The sequence below is a fragment of the Rhinoderma darwinii genome, chromosome 5 (assembly GCF_050947455.1).
Source record: "Rhinoderma darwinii isolate aRhiDar2 chromosome 5, aRhiDar2.hap1, whole genome shotgun sequence".
NCBI classification, from domain to species: domain Eukaryota; kingdom Metazoa; phylum Chordata; class Amphibia; order Anura; family Rhinodermatidae; genus Rhinoderma; species Rhinoderma darwinii.
Window position 1 is genome coordinate 307061514 of NC_134691.1, and position 26828 is coordinate 307088341.

The window sequence follows — 26828 nt, forward strand, 5'->3', positions numbered from 1 at the left end:
GGTACCAATAAAATCTACAGCCCGTCTCGCAAAAAACAAGCCCGCACACCGCTCAATCAGCTGAAAAACAAAAAAGTTACGGCACTAGTAATGCGGTGATGAAAAAACATCTCAATGCGCAGGCCGGAGGGGAACATTCCTTCAGTTTCAGGACCCTAGTATTGAGGAACTAGGAAAGGGCATGGACATAGCACATCTGCTGGAAGCGAGGGCGCCCGTATTATACCAGCGCAAAACTTTCCCAGTAATATTTCCCAAACTACAAAGGAGAAAAAGTCCCCAAAAGGTGCAGAGCGTTACAAAGGAGGGATAAGAAAGAAAACCGTTTATCAGTGTGACGCCGGCCTGCGCATAACGGATCGCTTCACATCGTAACACACATCTATGGATAATTGTATTATTTACCCCATTATTATACCCTCTTATTATGCCCTGATGTTCTCCGCACAGATTACATATACCCTGATGTACGCCGCACAGATTACATATAGCCTGATGTACTCCGCACAGATTACATACGCCACCACATTATAAGCTGAAATACCAGCAAAACCCCAAACAGAACTATTACCAAGCAAAATCCATGCTCAAAATGGCGGTCTTTCCCTTCTTAGCCCTACAGTGTGCCCAAACAGCAATTTATGGCCACAAGTAAGGCATTACCATGCCCGGGAGAACCCGCTTAACAATTTATGGGGTAAGATTCTCTAGGGGCACAACATCTTGTGCGGTGAATGGGCAGATCAGTGGAGAAATTGCAATTTTCACTTTGCACCATCCACTGCGTATTCATTTCTGAAAAACACCTGTGGAGTCTAAATTGTCACTACATCCCTTGATAAATGCCTTTAGGGGTGTAGTTTCTAAAACGGGGTCACTTTTGTTTGGTACATCAGGGGTTTTGCAAATGCAACATGGCGTTCGCAAACCATTCCAGCAAAATCTACGCTCCAAAAGATAAATACCGCTCCTTTTCTTCTGAATGCTCCCATATATGTAAACAGCTGATTATAACCACATATGGGGTGTTACCGTACTCGGGAGAAATTACTTTACAAATGTTGGGGTGCTTTTTCTTCTCTATTCCTTGTAAAAATGAAAAATGTGTATCTAAAACTACATCTTGTTGGAAAAAAAAAATATTTTTCATTTTCATGGCTTAATTCTAATTAATTCAGCAAAAAACCTTTGGGATCAAAATTTTCACTATACCCCTAGATGATTCCTCAGGGGGTGCAGTTTCCCAAATGGTGTCACTTTTGGGGTGTTTCCACTGTACTAGTACTACAGGGGCTCAGCAAATATGACATGACACCCAGAAACCATTCCAAAATCCAAATGGTGCTCCTTCCATTCTGAGCCCTACCGTGTGTCCAAACAGATGTTTGTGACCACATGTGGGGTATTATTTTACTCGGGAGAAGTTGCTTTACAAATGTTGCGGTGCTTTTTCTCCTTCAGTCCTTGTGGAAATGAAAAAAAAATACCTAAACCTACATTTTCTTTGAAAAAAATGTAGATTTTCATTTTTACGGCCTAGTTACAATAAGTTCTGTAAAAAACCTGTGGGGTAAAACTGCTCACTCTACCCCTAGATAATTCCCTCATGGGGTGTAGTTTCCAAAATGGGGTCACTTGTTGGGGGTTTCCACTGTTTTGTCCCCTCAGGAGCTTTGCAAATGCGACATGGCCTCCGCAAACCATTCCTGCTAAATTTGAGTTCCAAAAGCCAAATGGCGCACTTTCCCTTCTCAGCCTCGCCGTGTGTCCAAACAGCCGTTTATTACCACATGTGAGGTATTGTTTTACTCGGGAGAAATTTCTTTACAAATTTTATGGTGCTTTTTCTCCTTTAGTCCTTGTGGAAATGAAAAAAAATTAGCTAAACCTACATTTTATTTGAAAAAATGTAGATTATCATTTTCATGACCTAGTTCCAAAAATTTTTGCAAAAAAACTGGCCGGTCAAAATGCTTGCTACACCCCTAGATAAATTCCTCGAGGGGTATAGATTCCAAAATGGGGTCACTTGTTGGGGGTTTCCACTGTTTTGTCACCTCAGGGGCTTTGCAAATGTGACATGGCCTCCGCAAACCATTTCTGCTAAATTTGAGCTCCAAGAGCCAAATGGCGCACTTTCCATTCTAAGCCCTGCCGTGTGTCCAAACAACCGTTTATTACCACATGTGGGGTACTGTTTTACTCGGGAGAAATTGCTCTACAAATGCTGTGGTGCTTTTTCTACTTTAGTTCTTTTGGAAATGAAAAAAAATTAGCTAAACCTACATTTTATTTGAAAAAATGTAGATTTTCATTTTCATGGCCTAGTTCCAAAAATTTTTGCAAAAAAACTGGCCGGTCAAAATGCTTGCTACACCCCTAGATAAATTCTTCGAGGGGTGTAGTTTCCCAAATGGGGTCACTTTTGGGGGGTTTCCACTGTTTTAGTTCCACTAGACCTGTTCAAAGCTGACATGGTGCCTAAAATATATTCTAATAAAAAGGAGGCCCAAAATCCACTAGGTGCTCCTTTGCTTCTGAGGCCGGTGCTTCAGTCCAGTAGCACGCTACGGCCACATGTGGGATATTTCCTAAAACTGCAGAACCTGGGCAATAAATATTGAGTTGCATTTCTTGGGTAAAACCTTCTGTGGTACAAAAAAAATGGATTCAAAATGAATTTCTGGAAAAAAATAATGAACTTTGTAAATTTCACCTCTACTTTGCCTTAATTCCTGCGCAATGTCTAAAGGGTTAAGAAACTTTCTAAATGCTGTTTTGAATACTTTGAGGGGTGCAGTTTTTAAAATGGGGTGACTTATTGGGGGTTTCTAATATCTAAGGACCTCAAAGCCACTTCACAACTGAACTGGCCCCTGTAAAAATAGCATTTTGAAATTTTCTTGAAAATGTGAGAAATTGCTGCTAAAGTTCTAAGCCTTGTAACGTCCTAGAAAAATAAAATGATGATCAAAAAACGATGCCAATCTAAAGTAGACATATGGGGGATGTTAGTTAGCAACATTTTTGTGTGGTATAACTGCCTGTCTTACAAGCAGATGCATTTAAATTGAGAAAAATTTTAATTTTTGCAATTTTTCGCTAAATTTTGGTGTTTTTCACAATAAATACTGAATGTATCGGGCAAATTTTGCCAGTAACATAAAGTCAAATGTGTCACGAGAAAACAATATCAGAATCGCTTGGATAGGTAAAAGCATTCCGGAGTTATTACCACATAAATTGAAACATGTCAGATTTGAAAAATGAGGCTCTGTCAGGAAGGTCAAAAGTGGCCAAAGAGGGAAGGGGTTAAGGGGTAAACTACTTACAAACAACAATATAAACATCTCTGCATATAACCAGCTGTTGACATTATATAATTGTTATTCGTATCGAACGTCTAAAGATGATGTCAGAGACTTCTTAAGGCTGGCTTCACACAGAGTTTTTTGCAGGAGGAAAATTTGCCTCAAAATTCCCTTTGGAATTTTGAGGCAGATTTTCCTCTGCCTGCACGCAAATTTTCGTGGCGTTTTTTGCCCGCAGCCATTAAGCGCCGCGGGAATAAAACGCAGCAAAATACGGTTTCTCTGCCTCCCAATGATGTCAATGGGAGGATAGAGGCGTAAAGGCCCGAAGATAGGGCATGTCCTTTCTTTTTCCAGCGAGCCAGTTTTTTCGCTCGCGGGAAAAAACGCCTCCGCCTCCCATTGAAATCAATGGGAGGCATTTTCGGCCGTTTTCCAACGCGGTTTTCGCGTCAAAAAAACTCTGTGTGAACTGGCCCTTAGGGGATTTGTTTTCTTTCTGACTGTCTGGAAGCTGCTCGCCCTCTTATAAATTTGATCGATAAGAATAAAAGAAGGTGCGTGTGTCTCAAAAGCATTCCGTCAAAGTATGAAAACAACAGCAATAAAACAACATACTTTGGAAAACACTGCAGTTGATTTTTGATGGTTTCATGGATCATCTTAATGAAGTTGACATCCCAGCTGAAAAGAAAGCTGAGAAATCTCTGTCCCTATTATCAAAAGAAAAAGAAATAAAAAAAATTACAAATTACTAACAAATTCAAGAATTGTAGATCTAAAATATATATGGGAAAAATAAAATTACCAGGCGGTAGCAGTAGACGTACAATGCCACAAAATATTCCACCCAGAATTATCCTCTATGTTACATTATGTTAATGTAAAGCCTAATTTTTCATCTACAAAGTTTTTACGTTTTCTTTATCCTAACTCATATTGTTCAACGGTTAAAAGTTTCCTTATCTAAAGTAAGGGTCCGGATTAAAGTTAATTCTTTGTTAAAAGGTCATTGAGATATCATAAGATAGCATGAGTGAAGGGGTCATTAGCCATCTGACAGCCAGAAGAGAGGAGACCAAAGCTCAGATAATCCATACCGTCATCTGCAGAAATAAATGGATTTTTGTTACGCACCATAAAATCCTTTTTTCATCACGTGCATTGGGGGACAGAGATGACCGTGGGGGTAAAACTGCTGCCACTAGGAGGCAGACACTAAGTGAAAAGTGTTAGCTCCACCTACCGCTATTACTACTGTAGGCACTGAGCTAAATCAGTTTTGGACAAAAGCAATAGAAGCAAAAATGCAAATGCAACAGGAACAGTAAACATAATAATCATGTGAGAACCTGAGGAAAAAACTGCCTGTGAGAAGGTGGTCATTTTACCCCAAAAAAGGGGGCACAATGCGGTGTGCTCCGATGACGAGAAAATAATTTTACGTAGATTAACAAAAATCTATTTTTGTCGTCCTGGTTATTGGGAGACACCGTGATAACGGTTGGACTGTCCAAAGCAGTCCCTAGTGGTGGGCAAATAACAGAATAAATCCACTGCATTCAATGAAACGTCATCTGCAAAGCTATGAAACCCAGAAAGGCGCCAGAGGCTGCTAAAATATGCACCCTGTAAATTTTCGAAAAGGTGTGAAGATAAGACCAAGTAGCAGTTTTATAACACCTGTAGAGCTGAAGCGGTTTTAAAATCACCCATCGCTCTAGTGGAATGGGCCGTTACCTCAAAAGGCAGCTCTGCCCTTAGACTGGTATACCTCATCAAAAGTTGCCCGAATGTATCGGGATATGGTGGTTTTGGAAGGTGACATTCCTTGCCTGTGGCCCTCAAGAATAACAAAGTGAGACGGAGTGATGGAACAATAAGGTCTGGACCAGATAGATGCGTAAGTTGTGAACCAGGTCCAGCTTGTGAAGAGTCCTCTCGCTTGGCTGCGAAGGAATTTAGCAAAGAGAGGACAGAAGAATGTCCTGTCCTCATTAGGGTAGAAAGGGGACACCACTTTTGGTAGGAATGAAGGAATTGTCTTGGTGAAAAATAAAAATTTTTAAAGACACGTGAATGGAGTGAATGGCCACCAGAAAGATAATCTTCCAAAACAGGAAACGGGGTAAACTGCTGTCGAGAGGCTCAAATGGGAAAGCCTGAATCACCTCAGGCACCAGCTTAGGTCCTAAGGAACCGAGGGCTAGCGGTAGAAAGGAACCACATGTGCTACTCCCTGTAAAAAGTGCAGACCTTTGACTTTGCCGCCAGAACTTGACCTTTGAGGGAGCTGTGAGCCAGGCCCATACTGAGACCCTCCTCGAGGAAGGCGAGAATGCGATAAACAGAAAACTGCATCGGTTGTAGCTGCCTCTTTTCACACCAGTGGAAAATAGCTTTCCAAGTAGGGCGGTAAATTCAGCATGATGACAGCTTCCTAGATTTCAGCTTTGTTTGGATAACCCGCTTAGACAAACCCGGAATTCTTAGTAGGGCAGCTTCAACAGCCACGCAATTAAAGGAAGCGCAACTAAACTCAGTTGGAAGAGTGCACCTTGCGAGAAATTTTATTGGGACAGATAACTCATGAGCGGATTATACACCCTTAACTGATTAAGACTGATAGGTGTCCATCGTCAGAACCTTCTGCTGGAAAGAAAGGAAGTAGCGCCCCAGTCAAGTTGAGTCAAGAGCTGCCACCACCTGAGCAATTGTCGGGCTGAAAGGAGCAGAAGAGTGGAGTGACCTAAAGACAACATGAACTTGTCCCAATGAGCCAGTACCGCCTGCTGAAGGGTGCAGTTGGGAAATTAGTCCCATAACTCTTATGCAATGCCAAATGGAGACCAGATGGGAGCCCTGGATAGACCGGATCTTCTCCCACGGAAGAAGAATCCTGACCTGAGCTATTTCAAAACACATCCAGAGGAAAGGCAAGGACTGAAATGCGGCTTGAGACGATTTGGAGCGGTTTATTGTCCAGCCAAAGCAGGAGAACGTGTCCAGAGCGATTCAAAGATTATCCAGGATGGCCTGCAGGGACAGAGCATTTAGCATGTCCTCATCCAGGTAAGGTATGGCCACAACTATAAGAGTAAAGAAGGGCTGTAACTGTTGAGAGAACCTTCAAGATCATTTGTGGTGCTGTTGCCAGTCTAAGAAGGAGGGCTACAAACTGGTAGTGGTCCTCCAGGATGACAAGGCAAAGATACTGTTGGTAAAACTTGTAAATCGGGATGTGGAGTACGCATCCTTGCTGTCCATCGAGAATAAGAACTCCTCTTGTTCCATCGACGCCATCACTGACCTCAAGGATTCAGTCGGGAAGAGCTGAAGTTTGACGTGCTTGTTGAGGCGCTTCAAATCCAATACTGGTCGAACGGTACCTTCCTTTTGGGGACCATAAAGAGGTCTGAACAGAAACCCGTAAAACATTCCTGATGGGGAACCGGTACGATCACTCCCTCAGAGAAGGGAATGAACATACAGAAAAGAAAAAAGACGGAAGTCTTGGAAGGAGGTGTCAGTGGAATTTTGGGAGGGGGAATCAAAAATCGGTGGTAACAGGGAAATCTAGTCAGGCCTGTATTCCTGGCTAAAGGGCAGAAAAAGAAAAAGTTGACGAGCCGAGGTGGCTCTGCTAAGCTATAAACGGATTTAGCTCAGTGCCTGCAGGAGGAGCTAACACTTTTCACTTAGTGTCCGCCTCCTAGTGGCAGCAACTATACCCCACGTTCATCTCTGTGTCCCCAAATGGCACGGACGAGAAACTATCTCTTGCAACTAAATTGTACAATACATGTGCAGTTTTACTGATATCAATTCAACAGAATAGCAGAGAAACAGAAATATCTGTGAGCTCCAAGCTGATGAGACATGTTGGGGGAGGACCAGGTGGTCCCAACAACATCCAGAAGACATTTAAACCAGACCTTTAGTTTAAAGGCTATGTACAAATTTGAAAAGTTGTTTTTTTTTTTATATAAAAAAATGTCTATCAGTGTGATTAGTGCAACTTTGTAATTACATTTTATTAAAAAAATATATATATTTTTGAGATACAGCTGTTTTGTATCCTGTATACAGAGCAGCTGTATCTTGCGCTGAGACCTGTATCCCTCAAGTCCGCAGGACTGATGGGTTCAGTGACAGCGGGTCCTGCGTATATCTGACATGCGGGATCTACCCGTTATCGGCTACGTCTAAGTTATGAACTCAGATGTGATCCATAACAGCTCGATCCTGCGGGTCAGAAACAGGCAACACCCACTGTCACTGAACCACAGTCAGTGCCACTGACCTGGCGGATACAGGTCATAGCGCAAGATACAGCTGCTCTGTATATAGGATACAAAGCAGATATATCTCAAAGAGTAAAAATAATTTTTAATAAAATGTAATTACAAAGTTGCACCAAACACACTGATACACACTTTCATAAATAAAAAAACAAACCAAAGTTTTCAAAGGTGTAAATAGCCTTTAACTAAAATGAAGCATTACAATTCATACACAAATTTCTAATAAATGTATATAAGCCTAAACTAATCATTCATATTGGTGCACTTAAATGTGTAAAAGCAGTAACAATTATGGTAGTTTAGTACCGAAACATCCTTACTTGACCATAAAACATTAAAGTAAAAGGAAAGTGAGGCAGCACTACCAAATTTGTGAAAAAAATGATCCATTTATTCCACTCGTGTGCGACGTTTCAGCTCAAGCTGCATGCTTGAGAAAGGCTCACACTGAGTAGAAACGTCGCACACGAGTGGAATAAACGGATAATTTTTTTCACAAACTTGGTAGTGCTGCCTCACTTTCCTTTTACGTATACTGAGGGGTCATTGGACTGTGACCTAAGAGGCTTGCACCCAACCTATATCTTTTTGTCCAGTGCTGCTGATATATCCTTGTTTCCAACAGGTTAAAGTGATTGCCTACAGCTTAATGTCCAATAAGCAGACATAGCTGTAAATATAAACACGACACATTTAAAATTCAATCGAAAAAGCGATAAAGAAAAACGTATGTATATTACGGTCTAAACATATAGACATTATGATTAGAAACTAAATAATTGGCATTACAGTGCGTTAGAGAGACAGGATTACCTCTTCTCTTTTAATGTGGTTAATACTCATAAAACACTGGAGTAATAAATCCTTCACTTCACTGCTTTCAGCCGAATTGTAATCAAAGCTCAGAAGAGATGAATGCAGTTGCCACAAGCGAGTAATGTCTGCGACCTGTTAAAAGGAAGGTTTTTAAAGTTACAAAACTAATTTTTAATTCTGGTTCAATATCTCAAAGTGAAGTGTTGAAATGCCAATGTCAATTTAACAGAGATCAGCGTACTGGTGCAAATGAAGCCATCCAAAAAAAAAGGGTCTGGAACTGAATCCCGTCATGTTATGTAACACGTACATACAACAGACCCTGGGCCGTAAACTTTATAGACATGGGTGCTTATCGACTACACTGGAGCTGTAACGTGTGTAAGATTGATTCATCAGCTGATGAATGTAATTTTCGCTCTTTAGTAATTTATCCGCCCTGGTACCGGGCTACGTACTTGCCCAGTCAAAAATAAAAAGAGCAAGTTAACCCCTTCACGACCAGCGCACGTAGATTAACGGCCATGCTGGGATTTTGTCCTGCAGCCCGTTAATCCACGGGCTGTCAGAACAGAGTGCACAGCGCTCTCCCTATGCCCTGAATCTCTCAGCATACGCTGCTACTAGCAGCCTAAGTGCTGAGAGAAGACATCAGGACCGGATTGATGCCGGTCCCGATGACGTGAACACCATGATAAAGCTATCATGGTGTTCACAGCAAAGTTTGTTGCAACAACCAACTTACGGGCTGTTTGTTACAATGTTTCTCCTCCCTCCCTGTCAGATCGTTCTGAGACAGTGGGGGAGAAGAAGCTGTGCGTCTCATATAAAGACACAATGACTGTGAAAAACACACAAAAAACACCTCCACATAGATAGTTTAGTGTAGGCAGCTAGTTATAGTTCAGGTAGATAGTACTCAGACTAGGACAATTAATTAGTTCATTAATAATCAATTAGGGCTTATAATGTATGTATATATATATATATATATATACACACACACACGTCTATATTATATATATACATATATATACACAAGTCTATATTATATATATATATATATATATATATATATATATATATACACACACACACACACGTAATACATATTATATATAGACATATATTTGACATTTGTTAATACTAAAAATTAATAATTAGGGATGTTATATATCTATAACATCATATAGCAGATATAAAAAAATGGCGACAGCACCCTGCAACACTAATGCCACCTAAACCACTAAATATAAATAGATATGCACTAAAGCTAAATCTACCTACAAATAGGGAGGTTCTTAGTGCACATTTTGATCAAAAAGTGTTAGCCCACCTGCCACGACAAGGCGACCTCTGTAAGGTGGGAACCTACGCTGCACATACACCCAGAACTGGAACTAAGCCTACATATATACCTGGGGATGGTAGGATCCAGCATTGAACTGATTAAAATCACCCAGGGCAGAGTGGGAGGAGTGCAAGAACAACAAGTGGAGGCAGTCACTAACCCCACATATATGGATACCAAAAACACAACAAAAATTGAACAGCACATAACATCATATAGATATATACGTACATGTAATATATACGTATACACACATATACTTATAGAAATCCCTTCATATATTTTACACGTCTGTAAATTCTAAAATACATTGATTCATTGTTAGGCTGTGTTCACACAGAGTTTTTTGCAGTGATTCCTCCTGCAAAAACTGCTCCAGACGTTTTTTGCACAGTGGTTTGACAAAAACTCGTCAAAACACTCGTTTTTTTACCCTCCTGACTGATTGAAATGGGGTTTTGGAGGCGGAAACCGCCTCAAGATAGGTCATGTCGCTTCTTTTTACCGCGATGCCTTTTTTTGCTCACGGTAAAAAAGCTCGTCCAACTCCCATTGAAATCAAATCGGAGACATTTTTGGCCAGTTTTTGACGAGTTTTGCGGAGCGCTTTCCGCGCCGAAAAACTCGTAAAAAAACTCAGTGTGAACAGGGCCTTAGGGTTGTTCATAAATTTACTGATCAATGGATTAGTGGACTTTTTCTTTGTTACTTTTATTAAAACTGTTACAAAAAAATAAGTAAAAAAAAAAAAACGTAAAAAAATGTCACGCAAGTTATATATCACTGAAGAGGCATTTGCTCTCTTGGATTCGGATAGTGAATGGGGTCACTTTTGGGGGGTTTCCGCTGTTTTGGTACCTCCAGGGCGTTGCAAATGGGACATGGCACCGAAAACCATTATAGCAAAATTTGAGCTCCAAAACCCAAATGGCGCTCCTTCCCTTCTGAGGGCTGTAATGTGTTTAAATATGAGTTTATGACCACATATGGGGTATTGCCGTAATCAGGATAAATTTCTTTACAAATTTTGGGGTGCTTTTTCTCCTTTATTCCTTGCAAAAATTAAAAATGTCTGTTTCTTCAGAAGAAATGTAGATTTTAATTTTCACAGACTAACGCCAATAAATTCAGCAAAAAAACTGTGGGGTTAAAATGCTCACTATACAACTAGGTGTGTGTGTGTGTGTGTGTGTGTGTGTGTGTGTGTGTGTGTGTGTGTGTGTGTGTGTGTGTGTGTGTGTGTGTGTGTATGAAGACTTCCACAATTGCTACCTACCACACACTTTCTATCAAGAGACTTTGCTAGCAGCAGAGCAATAGCCGATTTTCCAAACTCCTCCTTCCCTTCCAGTCCCTTTTCCCACCAGGCTTCACAAAGACGCTGGATGGCAACACGCACCCTGGATTCCGATGTTGGCAAAACTCCCAAAAGTCCTAAAAATAAGTATAACGTTAGTGCCAGCAAGCAGATAATCAGGAAATATTAATGAAAGAAAACTATTTAATTAATAGTAGTTAACCCCTTAATGACTGGGCCTGAAAAGACCTTAATGACCAGCTAAATTTTTCTGTTTTTGCCTCTCTGCGCTTCAGCAGCCATAACTTTTTTATTTTTTCATTGACGTGGCTATATGAGGCCTTGTTTTATGCGAGAGAAATAGTATTTTTTTTTTTCCCAACAGTTTGGGGGTAAATCAGGAAATATAGGAAAAAGCGATTCTCTGAATAGTTTTTTTTGGTTTATTTTTTATCCCGTTCACGTTTCACGCTAAACAACCCATTAGATTAATTCTTCAGGTTATTACGGTCATGTAGATACCTAATATGTGTAGGTTTTTTGTTTTTATTTAGTGTAGGGGCAATAAAATGTATTTTATGCAAAATAAAGACTCTTTTTGGGACTTTTTTTTTATTTATTTTGTTACTTTTTTTAATCCCATCAAGGGATAACTTTATTTGTAACTTTATTTTTTACTTGTAATGTATTAGCATACTCCTGTACGCTAATACATTACACTGTGTCACTATGACACAGGCTGCTGATCGGGCAGCACATAGTGTGCCCGAACAGCAGGGAAACGGAACAGACAGCCCTGGGGTCCTTTGTAGGTCCCCAGGGCTGACTCCAGAGGGATTCCTCGGTGTTTGATCGCATCACCGGAATCCCGGTGATGCAATCAAAGAGGGGAATTCCCTTTGATCATGCCGCGGTCATGGACCGCGGTAATCAAAGGGTTAAACAGCTGGGGTCCGAATGTGTGCCGACCCCAGCTGTGTTCAGGAGGCTGCTCTAAGATCAGGAGCTGTTAGTTACAGCTCCTGCTTAGAGGATGAGCGCTCACACGAGCGCTCACCAGCCTGATCTACAGCGACGCCAAAAGACGTCCCTGTAGACTAAGCACCTGCACCGCCTGACGTCAAAAGACAGTGGGCGGTCGGGAAGGTGTTAAAAAGCAGGTCCTTGCCAATGTCCTGTCAGATCACCTGTGCCGTTTCCTCACTCTCTTTATTTTCAGCTCTTTCTGGCCTGTATAAAAAGCAGCTCTACTGAATATGGGGAGAAGCGTCAAGACGGCACCCAGCATTGAAGCGGTCTATAGAAGGAACGGAGCAATGTGCTTAACGAAATACACTATATAGACAAAGGTATTGGGACACACCTCCTAATTATTGAATTCAGTTGCTTCATTCAGTCCAATTGCCACAGGTGTATAGAATCCAGCACCTCGCCATGCAGTCGCCTTTACAAACATTTGTGAAAGAATAGGTCGTTCTAAAGAGCTCACTAACTTCAAGCGTGGTCCTGTATTAGGCTGCCACCATTGTAACAGGTCAGTTTGTGGAATTTCTTCACCTAGATATTCCACAAATCAACTGTGAGTGGTATTACTGCAAAGTGGAAGCGGTTAGGAACCACAGCGAAACGTTACAGAGCGGGATCAGCGAGTACTGAGGTGTATAATGCATAAAATTTACAGAGCGGGATCACCGAGTGCTGAGGAGTATAATGCATAAAAGTTACTGAGCGGGATCACCGAGTACTGAGGTGTATAATGCATAACAGTTACAGAGCGGGATCACCGAGTACTGAGGTGTATAATGCATAAAAGTTACAGAGCGGGATCACCGAGTGCTGAGGTGTATAATGCATAAAAGTTACAGAGCGGGATCACCGAGTACTGAGGTGTATAATGCATAACAGTTACAGAGCGGGATCACCGAGTACTGAGGTGTATAATGCATAAAAGTTACAGAGCGGGATCACCGAGTGCTGAGGTGTATAATGCATAAAATTTACAGAGCGGGATCACCGAGTGCTGAGGTGTATAATGCATAAAAGTTACAGAGCGGGATCACCGAGTGCTGAGGTGTATAATGCATAAAAGTTACAGAGCGGGATCACCGAGTACTGAGGTGTATAATGCATAAAAGTTACAGAGCGGGATCACCGAGTGCTGAGGTGTATAATGCATAACAGTTACAGAGCGGGATCACCGAGTGCTGAGGTGTATAATGCATAAAAGTTACAGAGCGGGATCACCGAGTACTGAGGTGTATAATGCATAAAAGTTACAGAGCGGGATCACCGAGTACTGAGGTGTATAATGCATAAAAGTTACAGAGCGGGACCACCGAGTACTGAGGTGTATAATGCATAAAAGTTACAGAGCGGGATCAGCGAGTACTGAGGTGTATAATGCATAAAAGTTACAGAGCGGGATCACCGAGTGCTGAGGTGTATAATGCATAAAAGTTACAGAGCGGGATCAGCGAGTACTGAGGTGTATAATGCATAAAAGTTACAGAGCGGGACCACCGAGTACTGAGGTGTATAATGCATAAAAGTTACAGAGCGGGATCAGCGAGTACTGAGGTGTATAATGCATAAAAGTTACAGAGCGGGATCAGCGAGTACTGAGGTGTATAATGCATAACAGTTACAGAGCGGGATCACCGAGTGCTGAGGTGTATAATGCATAAAAGTTACAGAGCGGGATCACCGAGTACTGAGGTGTATAATGCATAAAAGTTACAGAGCGAGATCCCCATCTCTATCCCATCCTTCTATTGGTTGCGGCTTCAGCGTTGCTTCGGCTCCTTCATTTGGCCGACTGGTCGCCCACGTCTGAGCCGGGCTCTTCTGACTCGCTCCAGGGGTACGGGTGGGGTTGGTCTGCCGGATTGTAGGCTCTACTATCTAGCATCAACTCACGCACGTGTTTTAGATTTTTTTCATAACCGTGAATCAAAACTATGGGTCCGTTTGGCTCAACAACTATGTCCCAGTACCCTATCATCCCTGCCGTGGACCCTGCCCGGGAACAGACCGACTCAAACCTCCTTTGTGGTCCATCATACCCTTCTGGTATTGAGGTCCTTAGGACCTGAAAGTACGCTTATAGACCCCCTGGGTCCTTTAACTCCAATCACAGACAATCCAGCCTTTCCTGCTGGTAAGGCTGGTCGCTCCTTCCTAGGCAGGCCGTCCACCAATCCCATGTATTTTGCCCAGGTTCTCTCCGCTTCCTCTCTTCTCCCTCTAACATCCATCTGCCCCGATGCTGTGCCCTCCACTCGCCGTATATATGAATATGCCCAGTTAAAGCACTTTTATGGAGCGGTTAAGCGACGCGCACATCTTCACCGGTTGTTGACGGACTTTGAGCGCCTATGTGTCTCCACCCAGCCCCCTACCCATATCATATCCACGATATATAAGTTACTCCTTTCACAGCGTTCCCAACAACTCCCCTCCTTCTGCGGGGCCTGGGAGAGAGAATTGCATACTACATTTACTGACGCACAATGGAAGCGATGTTTCTCCCTCTCACAAAAAGCATCTATAGCCACTAGGGCCCAAGAAACTAGCTACAAAATAGTATCTAGATGGTACCGGGTCCCGGCTGCGCTTCATAAATGGTATCCATCTATGCCTGACAATTGTTGGCGTTGTGGTGATGTAGGAGGTTGTATGTCTCATGTTTGGTGGAGTTGCCCCTTGTTGAGGAGTTTTTGGGATGCGGTACTTAAATTGATATTGGAGGTTACTGGAGTCTCTGTCCCCAACTCTCCGGAAGCAGCTCTTTTATTCATGTTCCCGATGCCAATACAAGTTTATAAAAGCTCACTAGTTAGACACCTCCTTCAGGCAGCAAAGTCAGTGATCCCGCGCAGGTGGAAAACGGCAATACCTCCAACATTAGATGAGTGGTTTCAGGAAGTTGCCGCGATACAGCGAATGGAACACCTGGTGGCTCACTCTCCGGCAGCTGTGGTAAAATACACATCTACGTGGTATCCTTGGATAGTGTTTCTTTCTTCTCCTTCCTACCTCACGGCTGTAACCTGAGTTGGCCTATGCTCTTGTGAAATGTACTGTGACGCTTGCTGGCTGATGTTTTTTCACCCAGAATACCCCAGAATCGGAGTCCAGGATCCCCTTGTCCTCTCCCCTCCCTCCTACTCCTCCCCCTCTGGGGACCTTTTTCTATACTTTCTCTTCCCCTGTCTAGGGTAATGTGCCGCTCCCTCTCTGTTTGAATTAAGTGGCCTCACTGTGCCTCCTGATGTGTTGCTGTAAGAATTCTCCATGCTACTGTTGTATACTGCGCAGTGTCCTTCCTATTGAGATGTGATGCACATTATTGATTGATTTCTCTTCTTTGTTGTTGTTCTGATTTGTTTTTGATTTGGTCCACTGACCTTGTTTGTCGGTTCCATTTATGGTGTGGAGGCCTTCCCTCCACTATGTTGTGTAATTTTGTGTTTTGAAACTCAATAAAAATTTTTGAATAAGAAAAAAAAAAGTTACAGAGCGGGATCAGCGAGTACTGAGGTGTATAATGCATAAAAGTTACAGAGCGGGATCACCGAGTGCTGAGGTGTATAATGCATAAAAGTTACACAGCGGGATCACCGAGTACTGAGGTGTATAATGCATAAAAGTTACACAGCGGGATCACCGAGTACTGAGGTGTATAATGCATAAAAGTTACAGAGCGGGATCACCGAGTACTGAGGTGTATAATGCATAAAAGTTACAGAGCGGGATCACCGAGTACTGAGGAGTATAATGCATAAAAGTTACAGAGCGGGATCACCGAGTACTGAGGTGTATAATGCATAAAAGTTACAGAGCGGGATCACCGAGTACTGAGGTGTATAATGCATAAAAGTTACAGAGCGGGATCACCGAGTACTGAGGTGTATAATGCATAAAAGTTACAGAGCGGGATCACCGAGTACTGAGGTGTATAATGCATAAAAGTTACAGAGCGGGATCACCGAGTACTGAGGTGTATAATGCATAAAAGTTACAGAGCGGGACCACCGAGTACTGAGGTGTATAATGCATAAAAGTTACAGAGCGGGATCACCGAGTACTGGGGTGTATAATGCATAAAAGTTACAGAGCGGGATCACCGAGTACTGAGGAGTATAATGCATAAAAGTTACAGAGCGGGATCACCGAGTACTGAGGTGTATAATGCATAAAAGTTACAGAGCGGGATCACCGAGTACTGAGGTGTATAATGCATAAAAGTTACAGAGCGGGATCACCGAGTGCTGAGGTGTATAATGCATAAAAGTTACAGAGCGGGATCACCGAGTACTGAGGTGTATAATGCATAAAAGTTACAGAGCGGGATCAGCGAGTACTGAGGTGTATAATGCATAAAAGTTACAGAGCGGGATCAGCGAGTACTGAGGTGTATAATGCATAAAAGTTACAGAGCGGGATCAGCGAGTACTGAGGTGTATAATGCATAAAAGTTACAAACGCTCTGCTGACTCAATAACTGCAGAGCTCCAAACCTCCCGTCTATAACATTTGCACAAAAACTGTGCTCCTGAGAGCTTCACGGCATAGGTTTCCATGGCCGAGCTGTTGTATGCAACTGCCACTTCACCAAGCACAATGCCAAGCGTCGGATGGAGTGGTTTAAAGCACACCGGCCCTGGACTTTGGAGCAGTGGAGACGTGTTCTGTGGAGTGACGATTTACCTTCTCTATCTGTAGTCTGATGGACGAGTCAGGGTTTGGGGAATGGCAGGAGAATGTCACCTGCCTGACCTCATTGTGCCAGCTGCAATGTTTGGTAGAGGAGGGATAATGCTATGGGGTAGTTTTTCAAAGGTTTCGCCTAGGCCCCTTAGTTCTAATGAAATCTTAATGCTTCAGCGTACCAAGACGTATTAGACAATTCTAGCTTCCAACTTGTTGATCCAGTCAGATTGCCACTTGGGATCAGGAGGGAATTTTTCCTTTTTAGGGAAGATTGGTTAATGCCTTATGGGTTCTTTTTATATTTATTTAGTTATATATTTTATTTATTTATTCTTAGTTGTCAACCTTTTAGTGACCAGCCTATTTTAGGCCCCAATGACCAAAGAGCTGTAACTTTTTTATTTTTCTGTCGACATAGCTGTAGTCCTGCGAACATAAGGCAGATGAGTTCACCACCTCACCAGAGAAAAAGACTACATATAAGTAAGAATCGTTACCTATTTTTAATGGACTATATTTCTAATAAAAGCTAGTCATTTTATTAGAATATGGTCTACCCATTTTTAAATACACTATTAGGAAATTATAAGTTAAGAGGTTCCCAATTCATGACCCACAACTACTAACCACAGTGGAGTGTGTACAAAGATTGGATCTCGCTGCGGAGGACCCAACATCTCCATGCATTACAAGCACAGCCCTGTTCCAATGGGAACTGTGTCAATGCTTCATTTCCCAAGATGGCGCTCAAGGAAAATTGACCAATGATAGCTAAGGGTCCCCAGCAGTGGAGCACTTTGCGATCACCTTATTGTTAGGGGACATTTTAGTTTTTTTCTAAAGGTTTCCCTGCTTTGTCCTGATGGGATATTGTTTGCAACTTCCACCAGCAATAAAAAATGACCGCAAGCAGTCCCAGCAACTTATTGCCGGGGGAACCGTTCAAATGAGTAAGGGTTGTCGAAGCTTGAACATAATTAACATTAATTCTGTTATTCATCATGTGGTTTCTTGATTATCAATTGTAAATTTTGTCACTTACTACGGCTCAACAAAATGAAAAAAAAACGTACCGTTGAGAATGGCAGCGCATTCCAGGAGTGCTCCGTAAGTTATGTCACCATCTATTACAGACACAGAAACTGTGGCAACGGTTGTCACTCCATATACAACATCCATTGTGTGTTTCTAAGAAGATCAGAAACAGATTATTACGGAGTATTCTCGTAATTATATTAAAGCATATATGTTACAAATGATGGATACACTAAGTATAAAATACGAAGTGTCTCACCAGCAGCAGGAGTGTTTGACTTCCGTACATGAAGAAACACGAGTGTCATTATTCGATTTTGTCCACTCATGTAGCCAGGTACTCACTTCTGCTGAGACCGAATGCAGACATTGACAATGTATGTCATTAAGACATATCCATTCCCTTCACTTTTCCCTTTAAAGGGTAACTAAACTTTAAAAAAAAAAAAAACTTTGATTGGTGGGGGCCCAATCACTGAGACCCCCACCAATCGTTAAAACTAAACGCTTTCTATTGAGCCTGTACACCAATTGCTCGGCTTTCCGAGAAAAGCCGATCAGAAACAAAGCGGCTCACACTCCCCCGAGTGCTTCGCCTTTTCGTGTTAGCGATCAGTGCGGGTCTCAGTCCAAAGAAAATAATCCCTCCAAGAATTGAATAATGCTGCCCTAATGTACTGCTATTGTCATAAAGCTTGTTGTATAGGTAATCTTATGACAACATGCAGGCGAGGTCTATAGGCTCCATCTTATGGAAGACTGCACTTTGCGAATGGGATCCAGATTATTGATGGCTATAAAACAATCTGTAAACTGCTGACCGATAGCAGGAAAGCCATAAGTAGTGATCGCAGATAAAGAACGTTATTGGGCTTGTAACATATTAGGAAGATGATAGCCAAGTAGTTTACAGATGAGTAAATATCTACCATAAATATTGGCCATAATATGGAGTACATAGTACTTAGAATTAACTAAACGTATGCTAAACAAGGTTAAAACACGTCTTCATTTACCACATCTGAAGCTCCTTCCACTTCCATGTCGTCATCACTTTCATCATCTAGTCTATTCCAGGATTCCACCGGATTTGCCACTAAAGTGTCTGCCAGCAAAGTCTTCAGCTTCTGCCATAATTCTTCTTTCTGTTTTCTTGGTAACTCTTGCAGTAATTCATTTAGATCAAAAGGATCAGTGGGATCTTTCTGTGAAATGTAATTTTCAATAAAAAAATAAATAAAAAAAAGGAGCCTGAAAAGCTTCTAATGACGACTAAATGAGACTGGTTATTTTCCCATCCGGCCATTCTTGACCATGGGTAGTGTCTGGTATCGCAGCTCAGCCCCATATATATATATATATAGCTCACATTATTTAATCACTAATACCTTATCAATAGTGCAGAACTTACATGTAGCTCGATGAACTTTAGAAATTGTTCTACCGACTCCGTCCCTGTGGCCCGTAGAAAAGCATTACGCTTTGACATTGTAACCTGTCAACACCAAATAAAAGGAAGATTACATTAGATTTGTGAAGATACCTCAAAAAACACTGTAGTAACATTTAACCCAAAGGACATTATTTTTCTTATGGTCTCAAGCATAATCTACCATATTAGCAGGAGAAAACCATACAATACATTAAAAAGGCAAATATATTCAATGCATATACTGAAGAATGTACTTGTGGTCAGAAGCACTTGATAAATTCCCCTATACCAGCGGTTCCCTTTTATAACTGGTGAGCCACATTCAAATTTAAGAAAAAAATGTTAACGTATTAAAAACACACACACACACACATATATATATATATATACACACACACATACATACATACATACTACCGTTCAAAAGTTTGGGGTCACCCAGACAATTTTGTGTTTTCCATGAAAACTCACACTTATATTTATCAAATGAGTTGCAAAATGACTAGAAAATATATTCAAGACATTGACAAGCTTAGAAATAATGATTTTTATTTGAAATAATAATTTTCTCCTTCAAACTTTGCTTTCGTCAAAGAATTCTCCATTTGCAGCAATTACAGCATTGCAGACCTTTGGCATTCTAGCTGTTAATTTGCTGAGGTAATCGGGAGAAATTTCACCCCATGCTTCCAGAAGGCCCTCCCACAAGTTGGATTGGCTTGATGGGCACTTCTTGCGTACCATACGGTCAAGCTGCTCCCACAACAGCTCTATGGGGTTGAGATCTGGTGACTGCGCTGGTCACTCCATTACAGATAGAATACCAGCTGCTTGCTTCTTCCCTAAATAGTTCTTGCATAATTTGGAGGTGTGCTTTGGGTCATTGTCCTGTTGTAGGATGAAATTGGCTCCAATCAAGCGCTGTCCACAGGGTATGGCATGGCATTGCAAAATGGAGTGATAGCCTTCCTTATTCAAAATCCCTTTTACCTTGTACAAATCTCCCACTTTACCAGCACCAAAGCAACCCCAGACCATCACATTACCTCCGCCATGCTTGACAGATGGCGTCAGGCACTCTTCCAGCATCTTTTCTGTTGTTCTGCGTCCCACAAATGTTCTTCTGTGTGATCCAAACACCTCAAACTTCGATTCCTGTCCATAACACTTTTTTCCAATCTTCCTCTGTCCAATGTCTGTGTGCTTTTGCCCATATTAATCTTTTCCTTTTATTAGCCAGTCTCAGATATGGCTTTTTCTTTGCCACTCTGCCCTGAAGGCCAGCATCCCGGAGTCGCCTCTTCACTGTAGACGTTGACACTGGCGTTTTGCGGGTACTATTTAATGAAGCTGCCAGTTGAGGATCTGTGAGGCGTCTATTTCTCAAACTAGAGACTCTAATGTACTTGTCTTGTTGCTCAGTTGTGCAGCGGGGCCTCCCACTTCTCTTTCTACTCTGGTTAGAGCCTGTTTGTGCTGTCCTCTGAAGGGAGTAGTACACACCGTTGTAGGAAATCTTCAGTTTCTTGGCAATTTCTCGCATGGAATAGCCTTCATTTCTAAGAACAAGAATAGACTGTCGAGTTTCACATGAAAGCTCTCTTTTTTTAGCCATTTGGAGAGTTTAATCGAACCCACAAATGTAATGCTCCAGATTCTCAACTAGCTCAAAGGAAGGTCAGTTTTATAGCTCCTCTAAACAGCAAAACTGTTTACAGCGGTGCTAACATAATTGCACAAGGGTTTTCAAGTGTTTTCTAATCATCTATTAGCCTTCTAACACAGTTAGCAAACACAATGTACCATTAGAACACTGGAGTGATGGTTGCTGGAAATGGGCCTCTATACACCTATGTGGATATTGCATTCAAAACCAGACTTTTGCAGCTAGAATAGTCATTTAGCACATTAACAATGTATAGAGTGTATTTCTGATTAATTTAATGTTCTCTTCATTGAAAAAAACTGTGCTTTTCTTTCAAAAATAAGGAAATTTCTAAGTGACCCTAAACTTTTGAACCATAGTGTGTGTGTATATATATATATATATGTATATATATATATATATATATATATATATATATATATATATTTCCTCGAGCTCGGCATCTCCCCTCTATCCTATCCTGAACAATCAGTTTACATGTGACATCTACAGCACTTCTATTTATCAGCAGAGATCAGCTATGAAGGTGATTATTTGTGTGGCAGTGCCACTCCTGCCCATCAGACGTCTGGCTATGTGCGAGACTTTCCTGCTCTGCTCGGAGACCTGTATAACGCCAGCACAACGACGCCTCCAGGAGACCAGCTGGACTGTCCTGAAGTGACTGAATAGTCTGAACAGAATACAATAAGACATGTTCATAGACCTCCTCCGCACGTTTTCAAACTCACGTCATACATAATATTCAACTAGATCATGACTAACAGAATTCACTGCCTTCACATCAGTTTTGCCACAGAAAGAGCAAATTGTTTAAAAACAATGTTTGTGGGTGAGTTTTTATCCTGTAATATGACTAATATTGTACGCAACATTCAAAAACATGAAGCCAATCTCACAATATATGCGGCGTCAACGCTGTGTATGAAAACCTGAAGAGTTGATGAAAATGTTCATTCATATTAGTCTTAGAAATTAGAAAGAGGACATTCTCCACACACGGGCCATTGATGAGACCTATGAGCCATACTGGCGGCTCAAGGGGGTCTCAATGGTTTCTGAGATAGCGGTCGCCCAAATGTTAGGCCGATCGTTATTTCTCCCAACTTTACAATAGAAGATCGTTTGAACATATATGTTTATGTAAATGGGAAGTTGGGAATAAGCCACTGTCAGACCTTTTTGGCAGGAGCTTATCTTTCCCAAAACCAACATGCCCGATCCCTCTTTACCCTATCGGAGACAGTCTGGCTGACCCTATACAAAACGATTGTCAGTCGATCCCTTCAAAAACAGCTGCCTCAATCAACTTGTAGCAAAAAGTGTATGGCCTGCTTAAAGGGGTTCTCTCCTTCAAACTTGCGGTTTACATTTTTTGCGGGAGCAGCAGGGCTCACCAACTTATTTTAGCCATCAGCTGGGTCCTTCAGCATCCCGATTCCCTTCCTGGTTTGGAGTCAGGCCCTCTCCCGAACATGACCAAATCCTCTCTTGTACTGATATTCTAATTCATTAAGAAGGACTAGTAGATTATCAAAAAGTAAGGCATCACGCACACGACCGTAGCCATGTGCACGGCAGCCATTTTCGGGTTGGCCAGGGACGGAGTGTCACCCGCAAGCCGCCCGTAAATCGCGGGCAGTGCACATGGCAGCGGCCATTGTTTGCTATGAGCCTGGACTGCAGAACACGGCCGTAATAAGACTTGCCCGTTCTTTCTGGAAACCATTGTCGTGTGGATAGCCCCATAGGAATGAATGGGGCCGCAATTCTCCCGTGGATTTTCGGGGAAATTGCGGCCGCAAATGCACGTTCGTGTGCATGGGGCCTTAATTTATTTCAGTAATTCAATTCAGGCCTCATGCACACGTCCGTGCCCGTAATAACAGCCCGCGGTTGCGGGCACGGCCGCCTGTCCACGGGCCGCATTTTCGTGCCGTGCTCCCATACAAACTACTACTCACGCATTTGGGGCCAGAGCAAGGAGGGAAAACTGATGACATTTGGTCCGGAAATAAAAAATAAATAAAAAAAAGACAGGCTCTTTTATTCCCGCACGGCTCTATAGTATTATAGTATGTTGGATCCAGGAGGAGCAGGCGACACATGGTCTGTATCTCACGCTCCGAATAAAGCCATGTGAATTAACCACATCTTTTCCCTCACACATTAACCCAATGGTGCCCATTATATTCATTATAGTGATTCCATCAAGTACCTTGCTCACAGTTGTAATGGGCAACATTGGGTTAATGTATGAGGTACATGATGGGGTTAATAACTATTAATGTGAGGCATATAGCGGTAGTAAATTCATAACACTTTCTGCCTCACATTAATGATAAGTGACTTCATCATTTCCCTCACATAATGGCAACATTGGGGTTAACGTGGGTCACATTAACCCCAACGTTCCTCAGTGCTGGCTGCAAAAAATACTAGTGCCTTTATTTCAGTTTTTACTCTGCTCTAATACCTGCCTGGGACTGGTCTGTCACTGTATACTGCAGCGCGAGCGACACAGGCGCGTCATCAGGAGGCCTGTGCCGCTCGCAACTTTCCCCTCCTATCCCCTTTCTCAGCTTATGATTGGTGGCAGTAGAGAACGGAAGGAGGGGCGTTCCTTCCTCCTCATGTGACGCGGCCAGCATTCTTGACGAGCGGGACGCTCGCCGAAAGAAGAGAACATTGCGGGTGCTGTACAGTGTGTGCGCCACGTTCTCTTCATTTATTTCAATACTAAGCTGTGCGGTCACACAGCTTAGTATCGAAATACTTAAAATGACGGTATTGAACCTTTTCAGGGTGCACGGTATCTAAATAGTATCGATCCCTCGATGCTTCCCTAGTAGTTATAGCTCCGGTCAGGAGCGATGCTGCTGATAAGACCTGTGAGTGAAGGTGCACGTACACATTAGACAAAGCTCGACTGAACCTGACAATTTCATCAGGATTGGTAGATCTAATGTGTATGGAAGAGAAGGATAAGGGAAAGTTGGATGAGCCTCCTCCAGTGGTGTCTTGCAGCGGCCCATTCCAATATTCCCCTCTCCCCATTTAAATAAACATGAACCCTTGGACGTATCAAGCAGCATGTTTCTGGACAGTCGGGGAAAAGGACTGTCGGATGAACAAGCATTCGTCTGACAGTTGTTTAAAGGGACACTCCAGCCAAAATTAAACTTTCCCCCTCCATGGGTGAGTCTCGCACCGGTTATTTTTCTTGCTGCTTCTACCTCTATACATCAGACTGGGACGGTTGCTTAGCAGCAGTGTGAATCAGGCTCGGTGACACGCTTGAGTCTATGGAGATCAATGTGTCACCCATCACAGGCTTCAGCAGTTCCTGTACCACACTGGTTTTGAACAGGAGGGGGGCAGAAACTTCTATCATCAGCTGTCACTGATACTTAGACAGGTTCCTGTCACACCGGTGTAATGTAGAAGAATATAGTGCAGCCTCCCTGTTAGAAAACGTATGGGTTCTCAGCTTATTTAGGAGAATATTGAGGGAATGATAATCACAGTGTCCCCCAGCATGCAGAAATGGTATGGTCTTTAGCTAGTCATGTGATGCTGTGCTGAAGCATCATGGGGTTGATAGCAAAGCAGAGAGGAAGAGAAAGCTGGGGAAATCTTTTGGGCACATGCAGGACCAGGGTGACTTTACTGCACTTCTTTGGCACCTTTGATCTTAATTTCACAGTTTACATATAGAATTAATCTGCGCAGAAAGATGTAAATACATGATATTACTTATCTTGTACTGATCCGGAGATTTCAGCTGTGCCTGAATGTTTTTTTTTTTAAACCCTGTTCACTTGCATCGTACTGTCGTTTCTTAGAATCTGCACCGAAAGCTAGCAACAAATATGCAGTGTCTGAACACTGCCCTAGACCTCTTTCACACTGCAGTATTTTGCTTCAGTATTTGGAAGCCAAAACCAAGCGTGGGTCCTACACAGAAAAGGGTCAAATCTTTCCATTATACTTTTTACGTGGATTTTCCAATGCTGGTTTTGGCTTCTACATACTAATGCAAAATACTGCTGTGTGAAAGTGGTCTCATAGTCTGAACCACGTAAAGAAAAGAAAATATTCTTTTCAGTAAATGCATTAATTTACTTATCTAGTACTGGTCCTGGGACTTCCACAGACATCCAAGAGAAAACAGCCAAAAAGAGCCACCCGGCCCCTGGGATTTGTCAAGTGTAGGCTAAATAACATAAGGCCAGGGCTACACCGAGTCTTCATGTAGTATTCGTGATTGATTTGAAAGGCTGTGTAAACCTCTGAAGCGGGTTTTTTTCTTTCTTATAAAACATTGTATTATAGTGTTGTTTCACTTTTTTTTTTTTCATAATTTTTACTTTTTCATACAAAGCTTCTATGTATCCTGGATACATAGAAGCTGTATAGTGCGCTGAAACAGGAATCCGTCAGATCAGTGTCCCAGCAGGTTGTGTGTCTCACACGCGGGATCCACCGGTTATCGATCACATTTGTTATGAACATCGATGTGATCGATAACGGGTGGATCCTGCATGTCAGAGACACAGGACCCGCTGTCACCGAAACCATCAGTCCCACTGATCTGACGGATTCAGGTTTCAGCATGCTATACAGCTTCTATGTATCCAGGATACATAGAAGCGGTGTCTGAAAAAGTTAAACTAATTTTTAATAAAAAACCAAATTACAAAGTTACACAAAACACTATAATAGATTGTTTTATGGGGTTAAAAAGCAAGCGCAGTCCAGCTTATGAAGAGCATGCAGCAAAGACCACAGGAGGTCCTACAATAAAGAGGCAAACGCCACGTATCTAGTGCATTGAAGAGCTGGGTTATCCGGACTAGTCTTTCCATGAGAAGTTACATTGGATCAGTCTATGAAGCAGGACAGATCGTAATCACAGTCACAAAGATTATCCACACTATGTACAGACCGGCTGTGTGATGTTACCGGAGGCCCTGAACCAGCTGGGACTTGTAGTCCATCAACTAGTAGGCTTGCTAATAGAACAGCCGGGACGTACAGTATGCGATACCGCAGAACACTAATAGCAGGGAAGCCGCATACCACGCACCCCTGCGCTGCCACATAAACACTCCTCTATGCTCACGACACCGAATACTCACGGCCTCAATCCCCGTTCCGTCTTATGTACAGCGCCGTCTTACTCATGTAATTCCCGCCCGGTACGCAATTCAAATTCCCATAGCCCGCCCGCCAGCTTGCCGGAAGTGCGTCATCACGCTAGAAGGAACGCAGCCCAGCACTTTCTGTTTTGGTTTGGGCACCATGGAAACCATCGGTTGTCAGTGCTCATGTAACGCCTATCAATAATGCTGAGTGATATATGAAAAAAAAAAATACATACTATGGGACCGGTATTATACAGTGTATGTGTAATGTACAGTCTCCATATGTGATGCGCTCCACTACTATTTGTGTGCACAGCTGTGAGATCATGTTTAACAGCGTTTTATCGGGCGATGAATGCGCAGGTATGATAAATTGCATTGCAATTCTGTGTGATATCGCACCTACAGGAACGCTTGTGTATATGAGGTGTCTTGCGTCCATGACTTCGCACTCGCCAAAAATTCAACTTTTGCAGAAATCACATTAGTTTCCTCCGCTCTGCTGCCAGACGTGGCTCACAAATCACACGTGGCATAGCGCTAAGGAGCCTAGGCCCAAATCTGGAGACAATAACGCGAATCCAAAGTATTGCTGGAATAAGTTTGGATTTCAAAACGTCATTCCCAATTAGGCCAGGTTTACGCAGCGCTTTTTGCACGCTGATGCCGGCGGTTTATTTTTTTTTTGCGTCAAAATCAGCGTAGAAAACACTTTTCTTCTGGCTCCCAATGCTTTCAATGGAATCAGCACCGTAGT

At 42.4% G+C, this 26828-nt stretch overlaps 1 protein-coding gene across 1 annotated transcript in view; it reads right to left on the reverse strand.

The window, feature by feature from the left end:
- Window positions 1-26183, reverse strand: part of NCAPG2 (non-SMC condensin II complex subunit G2) — an 89274-nt gene extending 63091 nt beyond the window's left edge. The window contains exons 1-7 of the mRNA XM_075827407.1: window positions 26066-26183; window positions 19238-19321; window positions 18843-19031; window positions 17865-17979; window positions 11059-11216; window positions 8429-8563; window positions 3930-4024 (exon numbers count right to left, since the gene is read on the reverse strand). Coding sequence (XP_075683522.1) covers window positions 3930-4024; window positions 8429-8563; window positions 11059-11216; window positions 17865-17979; window positions 18843-19031; window positions 19238-19315 — 770 coding nt within the window. The 5' untranslated portion in view covers window positions 19316-19321; window positions 26066-26183. The remainder of the gene's footprint in view (window positions 1-3929; window positions 4025-8428; window positions 8564-11058; window positions 11217-17864; window positions 17980-18842; window positions 19032-19237; window positions 19322-26065) is intronic.
- Window positions 26184-26828: the final 645 nt, after the last annotated feature.